Source organism: Cloeon dipterum, chromosome 1 (genome assembly GCF_949628265.1).
Source record: "Cloeon dipterum chromosome 1, ieCloDipt1.1, whole genome shotgun sequence".
Taxonomy (NCBI): domain Eukaryota; kingdom Metazoa; phylum Arthropoda; class Insecta; order Ephemeroptera; family Baetidae; genus Cloeon; species Cloeon dipterum.
Window position 1 is genome coordinate 32,697,457 of NC_088786.1, and position 20,311 is coordinate 32,717,767.

At 38.4% G+C, this 20,311-nt stretch overlaps 1 protein-coding gene and 1 long non-coding RNA gene across 5 annotated transcripts; one reads left to right on the forward strand and one right to left on the reverse strand.

Annotated features, from left to right (window-relative positions):
• The first annotated feature begins 190 nt into the window (after positions 1-190).
• On the forward strand, positions 191-5,511 carry LOC135947787 (uncharacterized). Of its 3 annotated transcripts, XR_010575719.1 has the most exons (7): positions 191-551; positions 610-665; positions 1,749-1,996; positions 2,244-3,313; positions 3,367-3,636; positions 3,694-3,846; positions 3,905-5,511. It is a non-coding gene; the product is annotated as an uncharacterized LOC135947787 (long non-coding RNA). The 3 variants fall into 3 exon arrangements; XR_010575717.1 differs by having other exon boundaries at positions 3,694-5,511; XR_010575718.1 differs by having other exon boundaries at positions 1,749-1,942; positions 3,694-5,511.
• On the reverse strand, positions 4,987-18,842 carry sim (single-minded). Of its 2 annotated transcripts, XM_065496723.1 has the most exons (10): positions 18,661-18,842; positions 14,948-15,030; positions 12,689-12,778; positions 12,050-12,176; positions 11,831-11,916; positions 9,396-9,595; positions 9,005-9,111; positions 7,292-7,439; positions 6,643-7,060; positions 4,987-6,382 (listed from the first exon to the last, which is right to left on the reverse strand). In XM_065496723.1, exons 1-10 carry the CDS (start codon positions 18,833-18,835, stop codon positions 6,029-6,031), a joined length of 1,788 nt encoding a protein of 595 aa, XP_065352795.1. In that variant the 5' UTR covers positions 18,836-18,842; the 3' UTR covers positions 4,987-6,028. The 2 variants fall into 2 exon arrangements, with proteins under 2 accessions (XP_065352795.1, XP_065352797.1); XM_065496725.1 differs by lacking the exon at positions 14,948-15,030 and having other exon boundaries at positions 18,661-18,776.
• Between the last annotated feature and the right edge of the window lie 1,469 nt (positions 18,843-20,311).

Genomic DNA, 20,311 nt, shown 5'->3' on the forward strand with positions numbered 1-20,311 from the left:
TGACTTTTGGGGTCACTCGCTGCTCACAACCCACACTCTGCGCATGCGTTTCGATTGTCCACCCCACCAACTTAGTTTTAGTTTGGAATGGAAGCGCGGTAAGCGAGTAGCGACTTGCGACTGCTTGCGACTCTTGCGAGAACATAAGGTAAACTTGAAATATGTATCATATGTACATAATCACCTTTTCTATGTGACGGTTTGGCCGGTGTTCAGTGCGTGCACTCGGCACTCACTCAGCTCACTGCACTGCAGTGTTGTTAAATTTACCTCTTGCCTCAAGCCACGAAGCCACCCCTGCCAGTCAGCCACGCATTACGCATTATTTTTTCATGAATAATAATATGTAATTGTTTGTTCTTACATATTCGTGCAAGGAGTACCTACATAGGGTGAAAGGACTAGGAGCCGACTAGGAGGGTTTTGAAGTGGTAGCCAGGCATCGGCTAATCTGGTCCAGGCCTTCCAGGGTCTCTCAGGCTAGGTTCATCGAGTTGAATTTCCTGAATATTCTGGTTTTTGATGTTGACATTGAGCTGGACAATTTTTAGGTATGTATGCATTAAAAAGGAATTTTAGCAATCAACAAACTAAATTTTCTGTCTTTAGAATTGAGGAAAAAAACGGAAAACCTGGTTGAAACGACGTACATAAATATTTATGTGGTATGTAAACAACACATTATTATTACATATGTATATGATAAAATGGAAAAATTACAGTTTTCGCCGCATACATACAGATTTTGCCACCCCTACTTTTATATGGGATTCTTATATAAGAACTGTCGAGATGTGAAACCGTATAACCCGAAGAAACTGTAACTTTACCATATTATATATATCAAATCATAATATTATAATTCAAATCTAGCTGAGAAATTTATTAGTAAATGATCTAATTTATCGCCACCTATAGAGTGGAAGTATTCTGCATTTCAAAAAAAATTGTAACGCTTTTTGGTACACCTGGTGACTGAATAATCATTGCATATTATCTACATTACGCATTAATATCACAAATTTTCAAATTTAAACACTGCTTATATCTTTTTGAGAATAATTACGTACTTTATAGAATTGTATTACTGTTTAGAAAAGTATTAATTTAATGTAAATATACTTTTTTCGATTTTTTCTGATTAGTAGATCTCCCCATACTTTCAAATGAAATTTAAAACTGTTACAGTAAGTTAAAAAACGAAGCCTAAATAACATAAAACTATTTAAGGATGTGGAATTTTGTCAAAGATTAAAATAATATTGAGGTGTTAATCAAATCATAATGCCAATATTTAAGATCATTTTAAAAAAGGCTAATTTTATTTACATCTTTTGAACTTCATATTTAAGTCAATAATTTCTTCGAAGAAGAGAACAATGACAACATACACATAGTAAATCCACTGGCCATACTCCAGAGTTGCATTTATTAGCTTATCACTGTTTTTATCACTCAATTTTTACCAATTTCTTGCGCAAGAATTTGAAAGTAATAATTTTTTTCTGTGAAAATCTAAAATTTGTTTCCGAAGTGGTCAAAATTCCCTCCACTGTGCAGATATCTTCTTTTAAATTGCCATTTTGCTGCTAAAATTTATCCATAAATTTATCGCTGAATATTTTTCAAGTCGAGATATTAACTAATAAATAATTATTGAAAATATTGCCTGCAAGAAACTGGTAAAAATTAAAAAAACCTTTTACCACTGCATACTGGATTTCTTTAAAACGCGTTTTTTTTTGCAGCCCTACCATACTATCCGCTGGGAGGCGCATTGCCACTGACTCGCCACTTGCTGGTTTTCACACCTAGCCAGCGGCTTGTGGAACAAATATCTGGCATTAAAATTGAAGACCTGAATTGACACGTTTGTCCTCCGCAGCTCGTCTGCGACCACCCAGGCCCCGTGTTATCCGCTAGGCAGTGTAATTGGGACCAGGTGAACGCATAGCTACAGAGAGGATGTGCTGACAATGAGCAGAAGTTAACAAAGGTGCAAACAACAACATAAGTAGTGATATATCAGTCAGCCACATCACTATACGAGTGCTCTGTAGTCATAATAATCTAATTAGGTATTTTTTGCTATCAAGCGGCAAGCAGTCCGAACTTGATCGATCATATATTCTTTAAAGCTCTTATTCACTAGCGTTTCAATGTGAGCAATCTTTGTTGGAAAGAGTATCACTTTAATGAGGCACGTGCAGCGGCAGTACTAACCAAATGTCATCGTGTTTCAGACATCACTCACACTCCTTGAAATTGGAACTGAGGTCTTCTGGGTTCCAGAACGATAGACTTCAAGCGCGGGGCTTCTTTCGCAACGAGTTGGAGGACTTCAATTAGCAGCTTATCAATAATGTTGTTGCACCCTTCCGTGCACACTGCAAGAAAATATTGTGTTCCTAAGTCAATTGAATAACAAAAGGGAGTGTATAAATTTTTGTTTTAACTTGACCGCAGTTTGCACATGTTGTCTATGGTGTGCTGTAAAATTGCGCATATAGCTCTAGAAAATATTATACAATAAGTTTTAACTGTCAAATTGATTGTTGCCCTTGTCTTGCAACATTACATTGAAATTTGAGTTTGTTTGTTGAGATATATGTGCAGTTTTTGACGATGAGCAGTTCTGCGATATTAGGAGTTGTTGATTGGACGGTATTTTTTTAGTGTTGAAATTTTTAGGGTACACTTGATATGTGCTTATTTTTTAATAAAGTAATTTTTCAATAGATGAAATTGCAAATTTGAAGCTCGGGAATTGGGGTGTTCCCTATTTTTTTTCGTAATGTCCGAGCTTCCAATTTGGAATTTCACCATCTAACAAGAAGTACACTTTTAATTAAGCAAATCATGTGTCACCTAAATATTTTGACGCTAAAAGTAATTGTCCAGTTGACCCCCAATACCTTCGGAGAACTGCTCGCATAATATATAATAAAGGTAAAGTAAATACAAACCTTCAAGAGCTTCCAACGTTGGCACGACCTGAGGCAGTTGGAAGAATACGTGGGCGTTTAACATGCTCCACCGTGTCAGACTCAAAAGCTTCACCCTAATTTTTTTCAGATTTGGAGCTGCCCGAAGCAAGTAAAGCTCTTCCTGAGTGCGTCGTGCCATTGACAATTGGGTTTCAACCTCCTCGATGCTAGGGGGAAGTGACACTAGCAGTCTCTCATTCACACCGACTTTTTTCAAGTTCGGACAATGATCAAAAACCCTTTGAAGTTGGCAAGGAAGAGAGAAGAGGCTACTGGTGAACAGTTCCTCCAGCTTTGGCCCGTAAACCTGGAGCATGCCGACGAGGGTATTCTCACTACATTTTCCCGCTAGCTTTAATCTTTTAATGTTTGTCAGCAGTTGAAGAGGTTTCCATCGTTCTTCGTCCAGGTTTAGCTGCACTTCGAGGCTAGTGGCATGATGACTGTGCCACTGCGCTTGCTCCGTGTTTATAGGTTGAAGAAGAACTAGAATCTCTAACCTGCTGCTCTCTCGTGGAAAGTTGACAGTTCTGTCGCCCAGAGAGTGGCATAGCGTGCGATGATGCAACCAGGTGGATTCTTGCCTCCGTCCCACTACTTTCAATCTTGGAAAATTATGCAACAAGATACACTCCAGGTCATTTTGATGGTCAGTCGAGATGTGTCTAAGAGCTGTATGCTTAACGATGAATTTGAACTCTTCTAGGTAAGCAAGTCCAGCGACACAGTTTTTAATGTTTTCTGCACCGACGGACGAGTATATATTCACATCCAAGCTGCGAAGCTGCTCGAAGTTCATGCACATCATCCGAAACTCTACTTCGCTGAGCACAAAATCTTCCATTTTGAGGTGCCTCAGGTTTGAAAAAGACAGGATTTGATTGAAAATTTCAGCCGGCAGTGTTGTCCATGTGCAGCAACCGTGAACACTTAGCGACTCGAGCGAATTCCTGCTGCTGGAGCTGAGTCTCTCTAGAATATGGCGCGTGGCTTTCTTCTCGAACACAGCAGATCTCTCTTGAAGCCTTATACGGAACGATTTGGTCCAGTCAAAGTTAAAATTATCGACGAAATTGGAAACAAGTGCCAACAAGACGTCCATGAGAACCGTGGGTTGGATAGGCTGTTGGTTCGGTTGCTCATTAGCAATCCAAAGCGCTATCAAGAGATCTTGCCGCATGTCATGTGGCATTCTCTCGAGTTGACTTACCCAAATTGTAAGTGCTGGGTGTAAAATATTCAGCATACGAATTGCTTGAACTGCCGTCGCCACACACATGCTCTGCAGGCTTGAAACTTCCCTGGTTGCCGACATAGTGCGGTGGAAATTTGGGGGTGAAGAAGCGCTTGAGTCTTATTCTAGACCACGTGGATGATCGTCACTTGCTCACGCTTACATGTGAGCAAACTGCCTGCTTGTCCCTCTTTTTCTCTTCAAACTTGAATAGACGTTTAAGTATCTCAGGTTTAAGAACCAGGTGAGCAAATTTAAATCGTGAATTATGTTGTGTTCACTTAAGAATGTAGAAATTGAGATTGTCCACACTAACTGAAATGGTGGCCTCTTCTCGCGTGCGTCTGTTAAAGTATCTTCCCTTAGCTTCACCAGCGGTGTGTAGGGGAGGTTTTATAGCGCCCTGAACTGAAGCGCTCGTTAGTCCAGCGGCCGAGACTTGAATTAAAAAAAATCTTGACTATATTCAGGCTTTAAAATTTGAAGTTAAATAATAAATATTATAGTTAGGCTTTTTTCTCCTAAACAGAAACACGCCATTCTAAATCTTATCTATTTTTTGCGTTATGAAAGAATGATATATTATATTTTGTGCAACTTTCATACTAATAAAAACACTATTGGATTAGTTATAATTATCAACACATTCAGCATAAAGGCATATTTTATTTATGGAAAATTTTTCCGTCTGGGTTTAACGTTGCTTCAATTTTCAGTCATATATATTATAAGAGGTGTATCTTGTTTCCCCAGAAAAAAGCGAAGTTTTCTAGTTTTCTACTATGGATTTTATTTTACTGATTTTGCTTATAGTAAAACATTGACATTTATAAATAGAGCAGTTCCCAGGAATATTTGGAGGTCGATTTAACGGGATAATTCGGCGTTAACATTTTTAGGTAACACTTGTATTTGCTGTATACTTGTTAACAGATGGAGATGGATTTTTCATATTATCTCAAAACATCCCCGAAAATCAAAATTCGTGAATGTAAAGTGGACTGCGTTTAAAGGTTTAAACTTGGAATTCCACCATCCAATAGCAAGTTATTTAAGCAAATATAAGAGTCAACTAAAAATTGGAACGCCAAAAAATGTCCAATCGACCTCGAACTGCTGAATGACAATTTACAATACATACAAAATAGCTGATGAAATTATTATACATTAATTACATGATGATCCGCTCCATTCCTTTCATTATAAATAAATCGTTTTCAGTCTCAAATTCCAACTTTATGAAAAATGCGATTCTTTGTAAAAAATGGTATTAAATAATTAAGTTCATTACACAGTCGTAGTTTCGCCAATGATATCTCTAGAACCCACATCTTACATCATTTTATCATACATTTCTCCTGAATATCAGTTGATACGTATCTCATGTTTTAGTGGTAATGATATTGATAAAATCCTCTGAAGGAATTTCAAATTCTTTGTAAAATTGAACGTTTATGAAACAATAATTTAAATAATATTAAATAAATTTACTTAAAACATTAAATATGGGTATTATTTAAAATGTCCTTGTTTCTTCCTCGGAGAAATCGTTTTCCCTGAATTAAATGTATATTATACAATCTTTAATATTGTTCAGGGAACTCCTTTAACCAGACTTGGTCCATCAATTGTGTCATTTAAATTATGTATTCGTGAACTTGACCGCTCTAGGGACAGATTTGAAGACAAAGCGTCCAGCAATAATTGAAATGCGAAAGTTACCTGGGAAATATAAAGCAATTTTTACAGATCGAACTAACCGACCAAAAAATTAAAATTAAAATATGCTTAGTTCTATTCGGCTTTATCAATGCACGTAATGGTCGGAAATGAAGTGCTGCTGCTGCTGCTGCTGTTGTTGCTGCTGCTGCGGCGGTGGCGGTGGTGGCGTCTCCACGATTACGCTGGTGTAGCCTGGCAGGTCAGGGCATTCGGGGGCCTTCTTGGGCTGGTTGGTGTACATGAGAGTCTCTTTCATGCAGGGCGAGATAAGTTCAGGAGGTGGCAGGTAGGCGTCCATGTGGAAGAACTCGTGCTGCTTGCTGTGGTGGTGGTGGTGTTTGTGGCCTCCACCGTCCACCTCCGAGTCAGACGTGCTGCACGGACTAGAGCTTGTGCTCGGTGAGTTGTGGATGAAGGTCTGCGTTTCGTAGGGTGCCATCTAAGGAGGAAATAAATTATTTATGTTAATATAAAATGAAAGTGTAAAATATCTGGATTTCTAATCATTTCAAGGAACGAGAAAAGCTTAAATTCACCCAAAATTTATAGCAAAGCTAAGTTTCTAGGAATTTCCCGTTTTTAAGACTTTAAAGCTTGCTTAAATATTATTAAAAGATGCCAGGAATAAATAGTTTGTATTATAGACAAGCAATTGATGGCGAGTTGAATAATCTGACTTTCTCCAGAGTGAAAAATTACCTCATATGGTGTTTGGTGAACGTGGTGAGGGTGCTGGTGGTGCTGCTGCTGCGGCTGCGAGTGCTGTTGTGCAAAGTCATACGAGCCGATGAAGGCTGACTCGTCAGAGCTGTAAGAGTTGAAAGGCGCGGCGCTGGCTGCGAACTCGTGGTAAGTGGCACCGCTTGAGTCACTGAATTCGTCTTCAATGAGGCTGCCCATGACCAACGGCGGCGCCGGCGGAGCGGCCACGGGAACGCGCACCTTGTGCTGGCCGTTTGAGGTGCGGCGGCCGCGCGGCAGCGAAGCCTCACTGCTTTGCCGACTGTCCAGCAGATCCTCTTTGGAAGCCACGCCGACGCCGCCTACTGCCACAAGGCTTCCGTTCTGGCCCGTCTGCTGCTCTGCGTTCAGCAACATCTCGCGCACCTCGAAATTACTGCCGGGCCAAAGATATGATTAGCATATTAATCAAGAATTAAATTCACAAGGGTTTTCAGTCATTTTAGAGTAAATAACAAGGGAATTCTCTGGGTTTATTCAACTCAAAGAAAAGCATCGTTTCCCTCTATAATGTGATCACCGGTCCAAAGCATTATTTTTTAAGTTACGGACTGGAGGTTTTTAGAACCTGGCTTTTAGTCAATTTTAATTGGTTTCAAAAATTTACCTTAAGACGTAGTTAACGCTGACAATGCAGTGGGGCCGCGATGAACGTGAGTTGTGCACGATAGTAGCGTAGCTCTGCATCCAAACCCATCCTCCGTTTTTCGCCATAAAACGGAAGTACTTGGTGGTAACTTGTCCTTTGAACAGCACTAACAAAGAGATAAACACAAATTTTTAAACAAAAGTTAAAACAAAGAAAATATTTTTCATTTGACAGCCAGTTATGAAAGGATGATACAAATTAAGATTTCAACTGCCAGAATTGATTTAGTTTATTGCTATTAAATATAATTTTTAAACTCTGATTTAATGCACAACTATTTTTAAGATATCTTCATATCTGGCTGTGTACAACAATGTAAAATTCCATCTCTTTAGTTTAAAAACATCATACTAGTTCTGCAAATCATGCTCAATAATTTTCCTCTCCTCAACGTGCAAAAAAACGAGAGCGCAATTTAAATTGAAATGTTAGATGTGTACCGAAGGAGAGATCCTTTCGCGCTTTGCCCTAGACTTTAAGCGCCCTCAAGCGGTGGAAACTGCTTTCATTTATCCAACCGGTATCCCGCTGTAAAAACCGGCTAATCGCCAAAAGAGAGCGTTAGGAACGGAGGAGGAACTTACTTTTCCCCACATCGCATTTTCACCATATCCCTAGGACAAAAATTAACAAAATTATAGATGAATTTTCCGTTATTTTAGCACCCAAAATTTTTAAGTATATTGGTTGCTGCATTTTTTGTGTCCAACATAAAATTATGAAATAAATAAATATGATATTAAAGTTTTCATGTATATCAAGTGAAATTCTGAGCGCCTTATTCATATTGCTGAGGGAAGAGTTTTGAAAAATAAAAATGCCACCCAGGGCGTATGATATAAATGGAAAGTTAGTCAGCAAGCGCGTAACAGGAGAAGCTGTGTACAAACACTCGCAGAAAAGGAGAAGCAGCAGTCGCGAGCGTACTCAGTTTTACTGCTACTCTTACAATTACGCAGCTTATCCGCAGCAGCCACACAACGAAAGCAGAACAGCAAAGAAAGCGAGGGTTTAAAAAACGTGCGTGATACGTGATACTCGTTAAAAATTGAGAATGAACAAGATTTTCACATGTCTTGAAATCCACAACCTATATTTTTTATTTTGTTTTTAAATGCATTTTTATCATTTTACGCTATAATCCTTTAAATACCGGAAACAATCTTCTTAAAAGTGAAAATTAAATATGATTTTTTAAAGTAACAAATGAATAATTAATAAATTTTTGAATTCAACTTTCATTTGGACTAATTAATTGGAATTTAAATGGACTAACCTATAAATAAATTTGCCAACTTTGAGATAATATGAAACAGCAATCATAGCGCAGTAACAAAAATGTTCATTGATTTGTGCTGCTACAGCGCGCGTGAAATTATCGATTGCCGACAAGCTGGCGTGCGAACAAATAAGGCACCGCAGCAAACAAAAGTAATTGAGAGTGGGATTATTCCGGCGCTGTGCAAACAGCCAAATCTCTTTCAGCAGCCCTATATGATCTCCGATTGCGCGACGGAAAGCAAATTGTTGCCGCAGCGGGGGCTGCACTTGCAGCTAAAGTGGATTGAATTACGTGAAAAAGGAGCAGCCGCGCGTACAGCGAGTCACACAGCGAACGTGAAAACGACAAATAATACTGGATGTGTAAAAAATAGGTATAGAGTCACTTACGAGTATTATGGGAAAACCGCATGTGCATAACATCGCAGCAGTGAATGTAGTGGTAGAGAGTTTTCTCAATCAAGTCTTGTGGCTCGTACCCTGTGAGTTGGGACACCCTGAAAAGAAATTCAATAATAAATATTTTAAAATAGTAATTTTATTAACACGCATTTTTTGTGAGAATAAATAGAACATTTTTAATGTTTTTTTAAGATTTTAAGTATAGCGCGTGAAAAATTTTGTTTAATGTTCACCTGGAATATGTGCAATTATAGAAATATTTATTTTGCAAATAAATATTCAATTCGAAATAATGAGATAATTTGCTGAAATGTGACCTTCAGTGGTCATCAGTTATAGTTGTTACTTGGCTGCTTGATGAATTTATAATTTAATTTACCTGGCGTCGAGAAAGATGAGCTTGAGGTCAAGGCTAGCCCGGAACATGAACATGTTTGAGTGCATTTTGATTTCGGTGATGGCGCTGGGTGGCAGTGAGTGTCCAACAGCCACAATCCCGACGTTTTGAAAGCATCCTTCATACGGAGGGACGTCCGTGGTGAAATGTTTTATTTTCAGATAGCCGGAACAGTGAATGACCTAAAACAACAATTAAAATTTGCTTTTTGCTGGCACAATTTTGATTTTCCTAATCCTGCATGAAAATTTAATTTTAACGCGCGGCAATCGTCTTATCTCTACATCAGCTGTTGTTAGTAATAATTTTTTCCTTCAGCCCCGCATCACAGAAAAGCTCATTTTGGTTTGCCCTACTCTGAGACGCACGCCTTATATACTGTAGACGCGTGTTGGTATCAAGCAACAGCGTCATTTTTCATAAATAACTAATTTTAGTAATCGTGGCACAGCATAAACATGTTTTGAAGTAATATTATGGGGGGTGTTAAAAGTTGCCGCTTCGGTATACCTGTGGGACGTTGTGTTTGCGAGCGGGCCACAATGAGGTATCACTTCTTTACAATAATTGTAAGCTTGTAAATGCGTGAGAACAAATCACGGTCGCAGATTTTCTGTCGCTCTCATGAAAAATGACAGCGAACTTTTGACAATCTCCCATTTGTAGGTGCCGTGGAAAAGGGCACGGAAAACATGCATGAAACGCCTCAAATGTGAATCTTTTATTGCGAACATATATATAGCAAAGTGTTCCGAAAATTCCGGCTTTTTGACCAGGCTTTCAACCGGTTTTTAGCCGGCTAAAATTGGCTGAACTTACTATAGGGAAGTAACAAAATAAAATAATTCAAGAATAAAAAAAAAACAGCTCCACCTTGAATTTTAAACTTTTAGGGCTCTAATTTTTAAATTATAAATTAAACACCAAAATAAAATCTTAAGCTTTTATGTAGTAGACATATTATATTCCAACCACTCTATGTTGGTCTTAACCACCCTGGCCAAAGTTCGGAGCATTGATATCGCACTAAATTTAACACAAAATATTGTATAACTATCTCACTATTTCCGCGAATGGATTAATTAAATTACCAATAATACACACGAACATATAGAGCATTGATAGTAGTACTCTGCTATACATATCTATTAGATAATCGCGATTTTGATAAAATCTTTGCAGAAGAGATTTGAGCTTTTTAGCCCGAACGATTTCTCGAACGTGCTCGCTGACTTGGTGCGGTCATCAAAGGTGTGATAAATAATTACAACACGTCAACTTTCGACCGTTGACCAACAATGGATTTAAATGCACCCCGAAGGGAACTATATGGCACGAAAATCACTCAAATAGGGAATACAGCGCACATGCTAGAGCATAAACGTTCAGGATCAAAAATAAATACCGGCTACGCCACATATACAACGAAAGCCATAAAGACTATTTAATCCCCGTCCGTATTGATCTTATCACGCGTGAAAACGCACCTGTGAGCAAGGTATACCCTGTGACTTCTTCTACTATCAGGCTCACGTACACATCCACCTTTAATCACGAGCATACTGCACCCTTGCCCAAGTAGCAAATTAAAATTATTTATGTTAAATCTGGATAACTGTGGTCGTTTCTTGATATCAACTTGATTATTTGTATATTGGCATCCATCCAGAACAAAATATTTAATTAAACCACCCTTAAAAGACACTCATCCTTAGGAAAAAAAACCCTAGCTCCTTTACTCCTTCTTTTACCATACTTTGGTGTGCATTTTCGAAGAGTGGGAAATCTCTCCTCTCTCTTCGGCTGAATAAATTGGCAATCTATCAAATAGTATTTAAGTAGCAAGATTCAGGAATAACCGACAGTTTGGAGGCTGGAAGCCTGCTTTACTCGATAATTTACACTTTCTTCCGTCATTGCTCATAAATGTTATTGCTGCGACGAAAGCGAATCACTTAAGTCAGACCGAACGGCAGTATAAACATGCTTTTTCTTCAAAGCAATAATATTTTACTACTGCGTCGCGATCAGAGCAAAAAATGTGTCACTCGCGAGGGGCGGACGGAGAGAATAGTGAGGTCAGCGCGGCGAGTCATAAAAATGTTTCCTCGCCGTCCAGAACGGAGCCATACGCATCACATTATTTTTAATGCTGCAGCGAGGCTAAAACTGCCGTGAAAGGACGACTGTATGTATGGATAATTTCATATATTACACTCTTTCAAGCCGGAGAGCTTATTATTTTTAGCACTGAAAGAAGTTAAAAGTTAAGTCTTGCAGGCGCTTGAAACCTTTCAACCAACTCACACTACCCTTCGATAGATTTATTTTACTAAAAATTTGATTTTTATCAATTATCAGGATATCAGGAGACGTAGTGCATGTCAAAATTGATTACCATTAGAAATCAACTTCACCTTGTATCCGCCGGTGGTAAGTCCAGCGTTTCTCTTCGCCAGCACGCATTTCATCCTTATGAAAAACGCCCTCTCTATTTCAAACTCTGCAAATATAAATATTGCAAAAGTTCAAGTCAACTTTTAGTAAAAGAGATGAGATAGAACTAAAGTCTCCTTGGCTGATTTTGGACGTATAACAACATGCCACTACAGAAAATATTAAAAAAAATTACTAACCTTGGCGATTATGAAGATTTGTGGTAAGTGGTGGAGGTGTACCTGGGACAACGCTGAGCACGCTGATCATCTCTTCGTGGTCCCCAGGATGAATGTATTCGTAAATCGAATTCCCAGTCAATTCAACCTGTAATTTTAAGTCAATTAATATTATTAAGTGATTTAAAACAATATATTTGCAATACCGGCGACTTTGCTTAAACGAGCAATTAAAAATGGGCCGAAAATTAACCATCACAACTGTAAAATTTTCCAACAAAATTAATTAGTAAAGCAATGGCGATCAAATGTCGGTTGGAGCAGTGAATTCGAACCCAAGCGGCCTCCCGGCGCACACATACGTCTTTTTTTATTGATGCCTGGGCGTTAGTTTTGATTCAGACAAAAATGGCCACCGCTTGCGGGTTTATTATTACAATAAAAAAGGGGATAGGGCGGAGCCGGTTTGAATAGAGCCAGGTGCACTGCTGTCGCGTTTTTATTGACACCTCTCCTCTCGTCCGCCGCCGCCGTGCGCAGCTGAGAGTAAAAAATAAAAAAAGATCGGCTCCTGAATAAATGCCTCGTCTGCCGCTCAAAAGGTGATCAAATATTTGACTAGAGCGGCGGTATAGATGGAGAACAAAAAGTGGTGTTTACCTGCGACAATCCAAGATGGACTGAGGCCGTCTCTGAGATGTACATGATTTTGCCGTCCGGTGCCACAACAAAGATGAAGCCGTCCAGTGTCTGCGTGCGTGGAAAAAGAGAAAAAGAAATGAGTAAATATCAAAGCCCATGTGATGCCGCGTGTGTGTTTAAAAAGACATTCAAACAAATTTCCTGCAAATATGAATTTATATTAACATGTGCAAGGTGAGCTCTTTTGCAGCCTCATTTCATTGGAAATAAATGGTGCGAATATGTGTCCCAAAACGCAGTATAAAATGTGTTGTGGCGACTATTTAGAGCAGTGGTATAAATTTTAATTAAATTTAATCACGCATGAGATGCAACGAGTTTTTTGCTTACTCTACAAATATTTGATTTTACCTGGATTGAAATTAAATTTAAATTTTGGTTTTCTAGACATAGCGTTGCTTTTTTTACTGAAGAAACCAAAACTGTTAAAGAGTGCAATAAAGATGTTTGTTAAATTTCAGTTCAACATAAAAAAGAACCTCGTTCGGATTCTTCAATCTTAACGAAAGAGAATTCGACGTTCTCTTAATGAACCCACAGAAGAGTTGACTATATAGTTTATTATTGTTAAGCGCCCCTCATAGGGATAATGCAAGGACTTGTTTTCAAGCAGGTTAACTTAGAAAATCTTGCTTCGAATTTTGGCATTTTTAATTTTCTAACCCATTGGATAGCCCGTTAGTTCAAGTCTTATGTACATTGTATCTCTTTAATTTTCAACAATGGCAAAAAGTGAGCACTGTCATCCTGTCAAGGTTAAATAAATAATAGAGATGCACGTGTTCGAGATACAAAAAACTATCAAGCGAGGAGTACAATGAAAGAGTTAAAGTTTCAGGGTTTAAATTCTTACTCTCGGGAGCTTTTATATATAGTTCAATTGAAAATTTCCTTGGAATAAAAGCGGCAGGAAATGCGCGATGTTCTCAATTTGCAAGACTGGGTTGCCTTAAACATAGCCACGCAATGCGTGGATTTAAAAACTTAACAGAAATGGAAAATGAGTCACGAGTAACCAATTTTTACACCTACGTTTTTAATTTGTGCAGAATTTATCGAATTCATGCGCATATTTATTAGATGTAAACAATACACTATTAAACAGTTAACATTTTAAATTTTACAGTCTTGATGATTTACGAATTAAGAAAAAATAAACATCTTTGTGGAATAAATCAATGGGTAATATTGTTTGAAAATTGATTTTTAAACCCAGTTTTGTTAAAAATGATAAATTTTGACGATTATTTATGCCGATATTAGCGATTCAATCGTATTTTATAGCTTTAATTATTAATTGGAATCAAAAACTTATTTTAAAATTAATCGACACTCATGTAAAAAATAGGCAACTTTTCCCACTACAACTATTACTAAATCTATTCACACACAAATTTACTGCTCAAATTATTTTTAATATATTATTTATTAATTGGTTTTACAATGGCTTCTCCCATAGGCAAATTAATAAGAATGGATTCTAATTTGGTTGAAAAATAAAATAATATCACACGCTCTCCTACCGTACAACAGCTGTTTTGGCCTCGTCAGCAGTTATTAATTACCTCCATAACCAAATTCTTAACCACAGCATCAGCTGCAGAGAATTTTGAACCAGCGTTCGTTGAAAACGTCCAACTACACTCACACTCATTTCAGAGCGTAAAATATTTTAAAAACCGTCTTTGATGAAGTTTCTGATCACACCAATCGATTCTTGAGGGTCGAATTAGGATTGGGAAGCGGACCAAAGAGACCAGCGCGATGTGCGTAGCACAAATATATAACTTTTTTACCATTAAAAATATGACCCTATGTGCGAGAACTGCGCATGTGTCAGAGCTGGCACACGCCAACCAGCGACTGACGTGACGCCTCTCCTCGGCCACACCAGCTCTTACGCATGCGCAGTTCTCGCACATAGGGTCATATTTTTAACGGTAAAAAAGTTATATATTTGTGCTACGTACGGCGCGCTGGACTTTTTGGTCGGCAAAAATATCCAATTTACCTAATGCGACCCTTATGAGAATCGATTGGTGTGCTCAGAAACTTCGTTAAAGACGATCTTTAAAATGTTTGGAAAATTTTTCAAAGCGCTGTAAATTACTCAAAATTGACCACCACTAAAACACGCCTCTAACTATTGCAAACACCAAAATTACTAATTAAAACAAAAATTAATAAAATTATCTGAATCAGAAATGCTCATTGCACCTGGAGAAGGTGCGATCCCAGCTCCTTGATGCACTCACGAGGGTTGTTGATGGGCGGTGCCGCACCCCACGCGTCTCCCAGGCCTGTGAACAAGCAGGAAACGAGAGTCATTCCCTGGCAAACTCTCTACATATATATCCAAGTACGGAGGCACCCCTACGCATAGTGTCCCCGCTTGCACAAATAGCGTGCGTACGTGCTGATGCATTGAGCAGCACTTATCTGTGATTGCGCAGCCCCTGGCATTTGAATCGAGAGCGGATTAACACCACTCACGACCAGCCAAGGGAGCAACCACCCCAAAAATAACAACGCACCCACCGATTATGATTATTGTCGCACGCGGCCACGAACATGTGCTCCTTTTAATTTGCCTAATATCCGCCGCACAACGGCCCGCAGCAAATCGTCACGCCGAGAGTGTGATAATCCCAAACGGGGGTTTCACATCAGAGAAATTATTTATTTCATCAGAAAAATGCGGAAGAGAACCAAATTTAAGATAAATTTTAAAATACACACATGCGGACGCACTTACTATAAGGGCAGGCATTAGATGAAAATATTGCGGCACGCGTCGTGTTGGGGGTTGGGGGTTGGGGCAGATCAGGCAGAGGAGTGTGTCACGACAAAAAGCAAGACGGGATCGATACTATAAAAATTTCAAATAACCATATAGAATGTAACATATGTTAACGCTTAATCTGTTGAAAATTTAGTATAAATTTAGAAACAAATCAGTAACAAAATTTTCTAACATTTTTAAAATAAATGAAATGAAATTAGAATTTTATAAAAAGAGTTACAGGTTAGTTACAATCGATTAATGCCAATAAGAGTATTTTTTGAACTCTGCTCAGCACATCCCCTGGGCTATGAGCTCACCGGGTCCCATTAACACGGGGCCCGAGTAGCCGCAGATGGGCTTGGGCCCAATCGCAACCATCTTTTCGCCTCCCCGTACCGAGCTCTTGGATTGAAACGCCAGAAATTCATCCATAAAGCCACCGGAAAGGTACGAAAACTAGCAAGTGGCGAGTCGGCGCCGGTGCGCCTCCCAAAACGTTGACTTTATTAGCACTTCGAGTCATTAAACAACCTTTTGGCATCACTGACATTGAGCTGTATGTAACGAATACCTAAGCGTTCAAATATAATCTACCATATTGCTTTGACAATCCTAACAATACGTATAATAGGAATGCCTTTTAACAATGCGAGCCAAAGGGTTTCTAAAGGCCGGGATCTGAATGGAATACAGGGAATATAGCACGACATTGTCCAGATGCCCAAGAATCATTTGTACAACGCGTTCTAACCGACTGTGTTCTCTTTCGGAGACTTTTATGGTTTTTTCAAAGGTCAGCGCATTTTTGATTCAGATTCCAACACAGCTTAGGAAGTGATAATATATGAATACATTTGAAAAAGAAGTCTTAATCAGATATAAGATTAACCACTTCCACTTGGCCACCTAAACTGGAGCTCTTTTAACAAACCAATCGCCTATAAGGAAAATTGCCGAGAAACCAAAAATAAATCCATTTTTTAATATATACCGAACTTTGGCAGCAACCAAAACAGAATTTAAAAATGCTTCTATAAAGCTTGTTAAGGAAAAGCAATGTGCGTGATATACTACAATGAACAATATTCATTGCCTCGGCGTTTATTTGCACATGAAAAAATATCCGGCATTTACATTAAATATTTATGAAACGCACGTGCACACTCGGCCGTAATTAAAAATGGCAATAAAACTGATTTATTCTTGAGCAAATAATAACTCGAACGAGTGATGCAAGAGAAACACTCAAGGCGTTTTACAATAATTTTCACTTTTCTTGCTCATGAGCCTGCCAATGCTGCTCCGGCCGTCATGTCGAGCTCGAAAAATGAAAATTAACGAGGCGAGCGGTTGGTTGTTTTGAAAAAGAAACGTGCTCTTTTGCCGATTTCCCGCTCGCTCTCACTGCATACGGATGGCGCAAAATGTGTATTAATGCACTGCCGCCACTGCCACACCGATAAGGAACGTTTTTCTAAACACAATAACAGTTGACAGAATCGACGAGTTTAGAAAACGTCTGACAACGAGAGAGAAAACCAGGCAGATTTCGATCTGCGGGAAAGAATCAATTCGAGGGTCGTCTGGCGATCTGCTGCACCTGATACAATTATTCAAACAGCGCAGGGAGGGAACGTCACGCGCGCACGTTGAGCGGGTGCTATGTAACAAGAAAAATAAAGAGCGCACACAGTGCCCGCAGCTCCAAGAAAAGCAGCAATACAATATAGTGATGGGGGCATACTCAAGAAAATGTACAAATGAAATGTGGCTGATCAGTTGGTGTGATTACTTGGACCATTTTACTCTCATTATTCAATCTTTTAAATCTATATATACATAACCACTGCACAAATTGATATGCGTTTCTTCCATCCCCAATTTAAAATGAAAATTTAACGATGAATACAGTGACTGTGTATGATTGAATTTGCTTCAAAAGTTCCGTTTTTTAATCAGGAATTGTTTAAATTGAAAATTCATGTAGCGAGTAAATAAAACTACCGAAAAACCCGCATGCTTTTTTCTGTGTAGTTTTAGATAATTTTAGTAAGATGTTTTGGGTTTTAGGGACTATTTAAAATCCAGGAAAAAAACGGTGGCTTATAAATCTGTTTGATGAGTTTGGCCTTTTGCGGAGCCGGCAATTGCTTTCTCATGATATTGAGTGCAGCAATACGGATATAGGCCAAAACTGACAGAGTTACGAAAAACTCAGATATCAACGAGGATGATCTGATCACGAGGTTTATTGATTTTCATTTTCCTATCAAGAATGCGAGTATCTTCGTGCGTGGAGCTTGTTTTATATTATGTGTTTATGCTTAATCTCAATTAAAAAAATATTAATATTCTAACAATATTTTAAAGAAGTTTTAGAAATACCAGCAATTAGTTGGTAGATATTTTTAATCCAAAGTATAGCGCTGATTTTTTTAAAATTTTAATTTAAATATAAACGTATCGATGTTTTGCCAACGCTCTATAAAAACATACAATTAATTCATAAGTCAACTTTATAAACAGCATGAACGAGTAATAAATAACTTTCACTTGATGCACTATGAGTCATAAAAGCAATGATTTTTGGTTGCATTAATTTTTAAAATTAAAACTCGTCCCAGAAAAAACGTTGTAAGACCGTGCGTTTACCTCTTTCATACACGCGCGCTCCAATTGGTACCCGACTGATATCCTCCCGCATATATAGCTAGAATTTCAATTTAACATCCAGCGCACAATTGTTTTTGTTTTAACGTTATTAGCGATGCAGAAATAAGAGAAGAGGATGCGTCAGCGAAAGATAAGACACGTGCATGCAAGTCTCTCTCGGCAAAATAATAAATGTACATAATACAGGCGTTGCAATCCTGAGTAAATTTTCAATTTCGATAATATGGGGCATTATAAAAATGTAATTTTTCCACTCCCCTGAAAACATTGTTTTTAATTATTACATTCTTAACATGGACTAACCATATAACTGGGACGCGGCTTTGCCTTTTTAACACTTTGCTTCTTCAGCATTCCACTCCTGAAGGGTGCACCCTGATCCCGCAGGTAGCCGCGCTTTTCCCGACCGACGAGACATACCACGCTTTCGCGAGGTGCGTTTATTTATTTTAAGTTGATGTATTGCACTTACCATCGGGGAAAAAATGTCGCATCTTGAGATAGCTGGTGGTGAGTCTGATGATTGATGCCTTATCCAGTTGACTAGTTATTGCGGAGGGCAGCGGTAGAAGTTTGGCCAGCTCCAGAAATTCAGCATTTTCTTTTTCACGTCTGCTCCTGGCTGCATTCTTGCTCTTCTCTTTCATGCTTGACCTATGTACACACGATCGCATACCAACATTTAAAATAATATACAAACGAGCTATAAGAAAGGATTGACAGTACGGAAATAAAAACAACCTGCGATGGTATATGTATGGAAACAAGCGGAAAAATATTTCGAAGGAATTTTTGAGGGACTTTGAATTCAAGAATGTTCAAGTGTTTGTGATGTTCAACTGGCGCATTGAGATGACTTAGGTATGTATGTATTTTAGCCAAATTCCTCACCTGAATATTATTTTTCTTTTGCCGTGAGAACTAAACCAGGGCTGGGCATGGGTATTAAGCGGATTTTTGCGTTTTTTACACCTAGTTTCTCCCGCATTCTTGGTGCTTGTGAAAAATTACATTTAAAATGTTAAAAAAACTCAAAAACCCATGAGTCAACAAAAACAAAAAACCATTCCCTCTACATAGGGCATTTGTTCATTACAAGTATAACCATAAGGTACAAAAAAACCTCATAAAACTGGTAAATACCGAAAAAAACCACAGCACTGCAAGTTTGGGAATCTCCCCGGGAGATACCCAGCCCTGCATGAAACACGTTCTTTACATTACACGTAACTTGGATGAGATTAACCAACGAACAACTAAATGAGGAATATCTAATAACAAAATTAGATAAATATTTGGAACATATTTTCAATGCAAGATAAATAATAAATTAATGTTAAAGACTAAACGGAGAAATTTTTTATTTATTTTCGCGATAAATATCAACTAACCCTTCAGTGTGAAATGAGAGCAGCTTGTTATTTTATACTGCAGGGTGGCATGAACGAGTGGAGGGCGAAATCGTTCGTGAAGATGAGAGTTTCCGCCAGCATCTTTTGTGGCTCGGCCCGAGAGAACAAAAGAAAATTGTGTTTCATCAGCATGAAATTCCGTCCTTTAATGATCAGCAATATTTATAAGCTGAGACCCATCGGAACTGAGAGAGTACTTCTTCATAATTTAATAATAAATGAGAGGCTGTTTCTTATAACCAAGCAGCAATAATTAATTATTCTCCAGTTTGTTTACGCATTTTTCATTCTTAACCGGTCCGGGCAACATTCACAGCTTCTCGCGCGAACTGGTTAAAATGGAAAATTATCCTTCATTTAATTTTTACTTCATTGGGGTGTTTTTAAAAAAAATCCCGAACTGGAAATACGTTTTTTTATTAATAAATTGAGGTCTCAGAAGCGTAACAGTATGCAGCGGCTGGCTGAATCGGCTACAGCCGTAAATTTTTCGCCTAAGAGGCTGAGCAGTTTTTCTTGCAGCTAAAGGCGCGGCTGATAAATTGCTAAAAAGCATGTTTTGATAAGTGTTAAACGGTGGCCAATATTTTTCCCCAGTCTATTTAATTTTTAGCGACTTTTTGGCCAGCTGGCCGAGATCTCTACTTAAAACTATAAAGCTGGACCAAATAAATAAATTAATATTTAAAAAAAGCAGCCCTTTTATAGGAT

Bases quoted from the DNA above. Each gene is read 5' to 3' on its own strand.
- sim (XM_065496723.1), bottom strand. From the start codon at position 18,835: ATGAAAGAGAAGAGCAAGAATGCAGCCAGGAGCAGACGTGAAAAAGAA. The intron at 7,440-9,004 runs GTAAGTGACTCT...TCTCTTTGTTAG, and splicing joins GCGGTTTTCCCATAATACTC to TGCTGTTCAAAGGACAAGTT. The intron at 6,383-6,642 runs GTAATTTTTCAC...TTTCCTCCTTAG, and splicing joins TTCACCAAACACCATATGAG to ATGGCACCCTACGAAACGCA.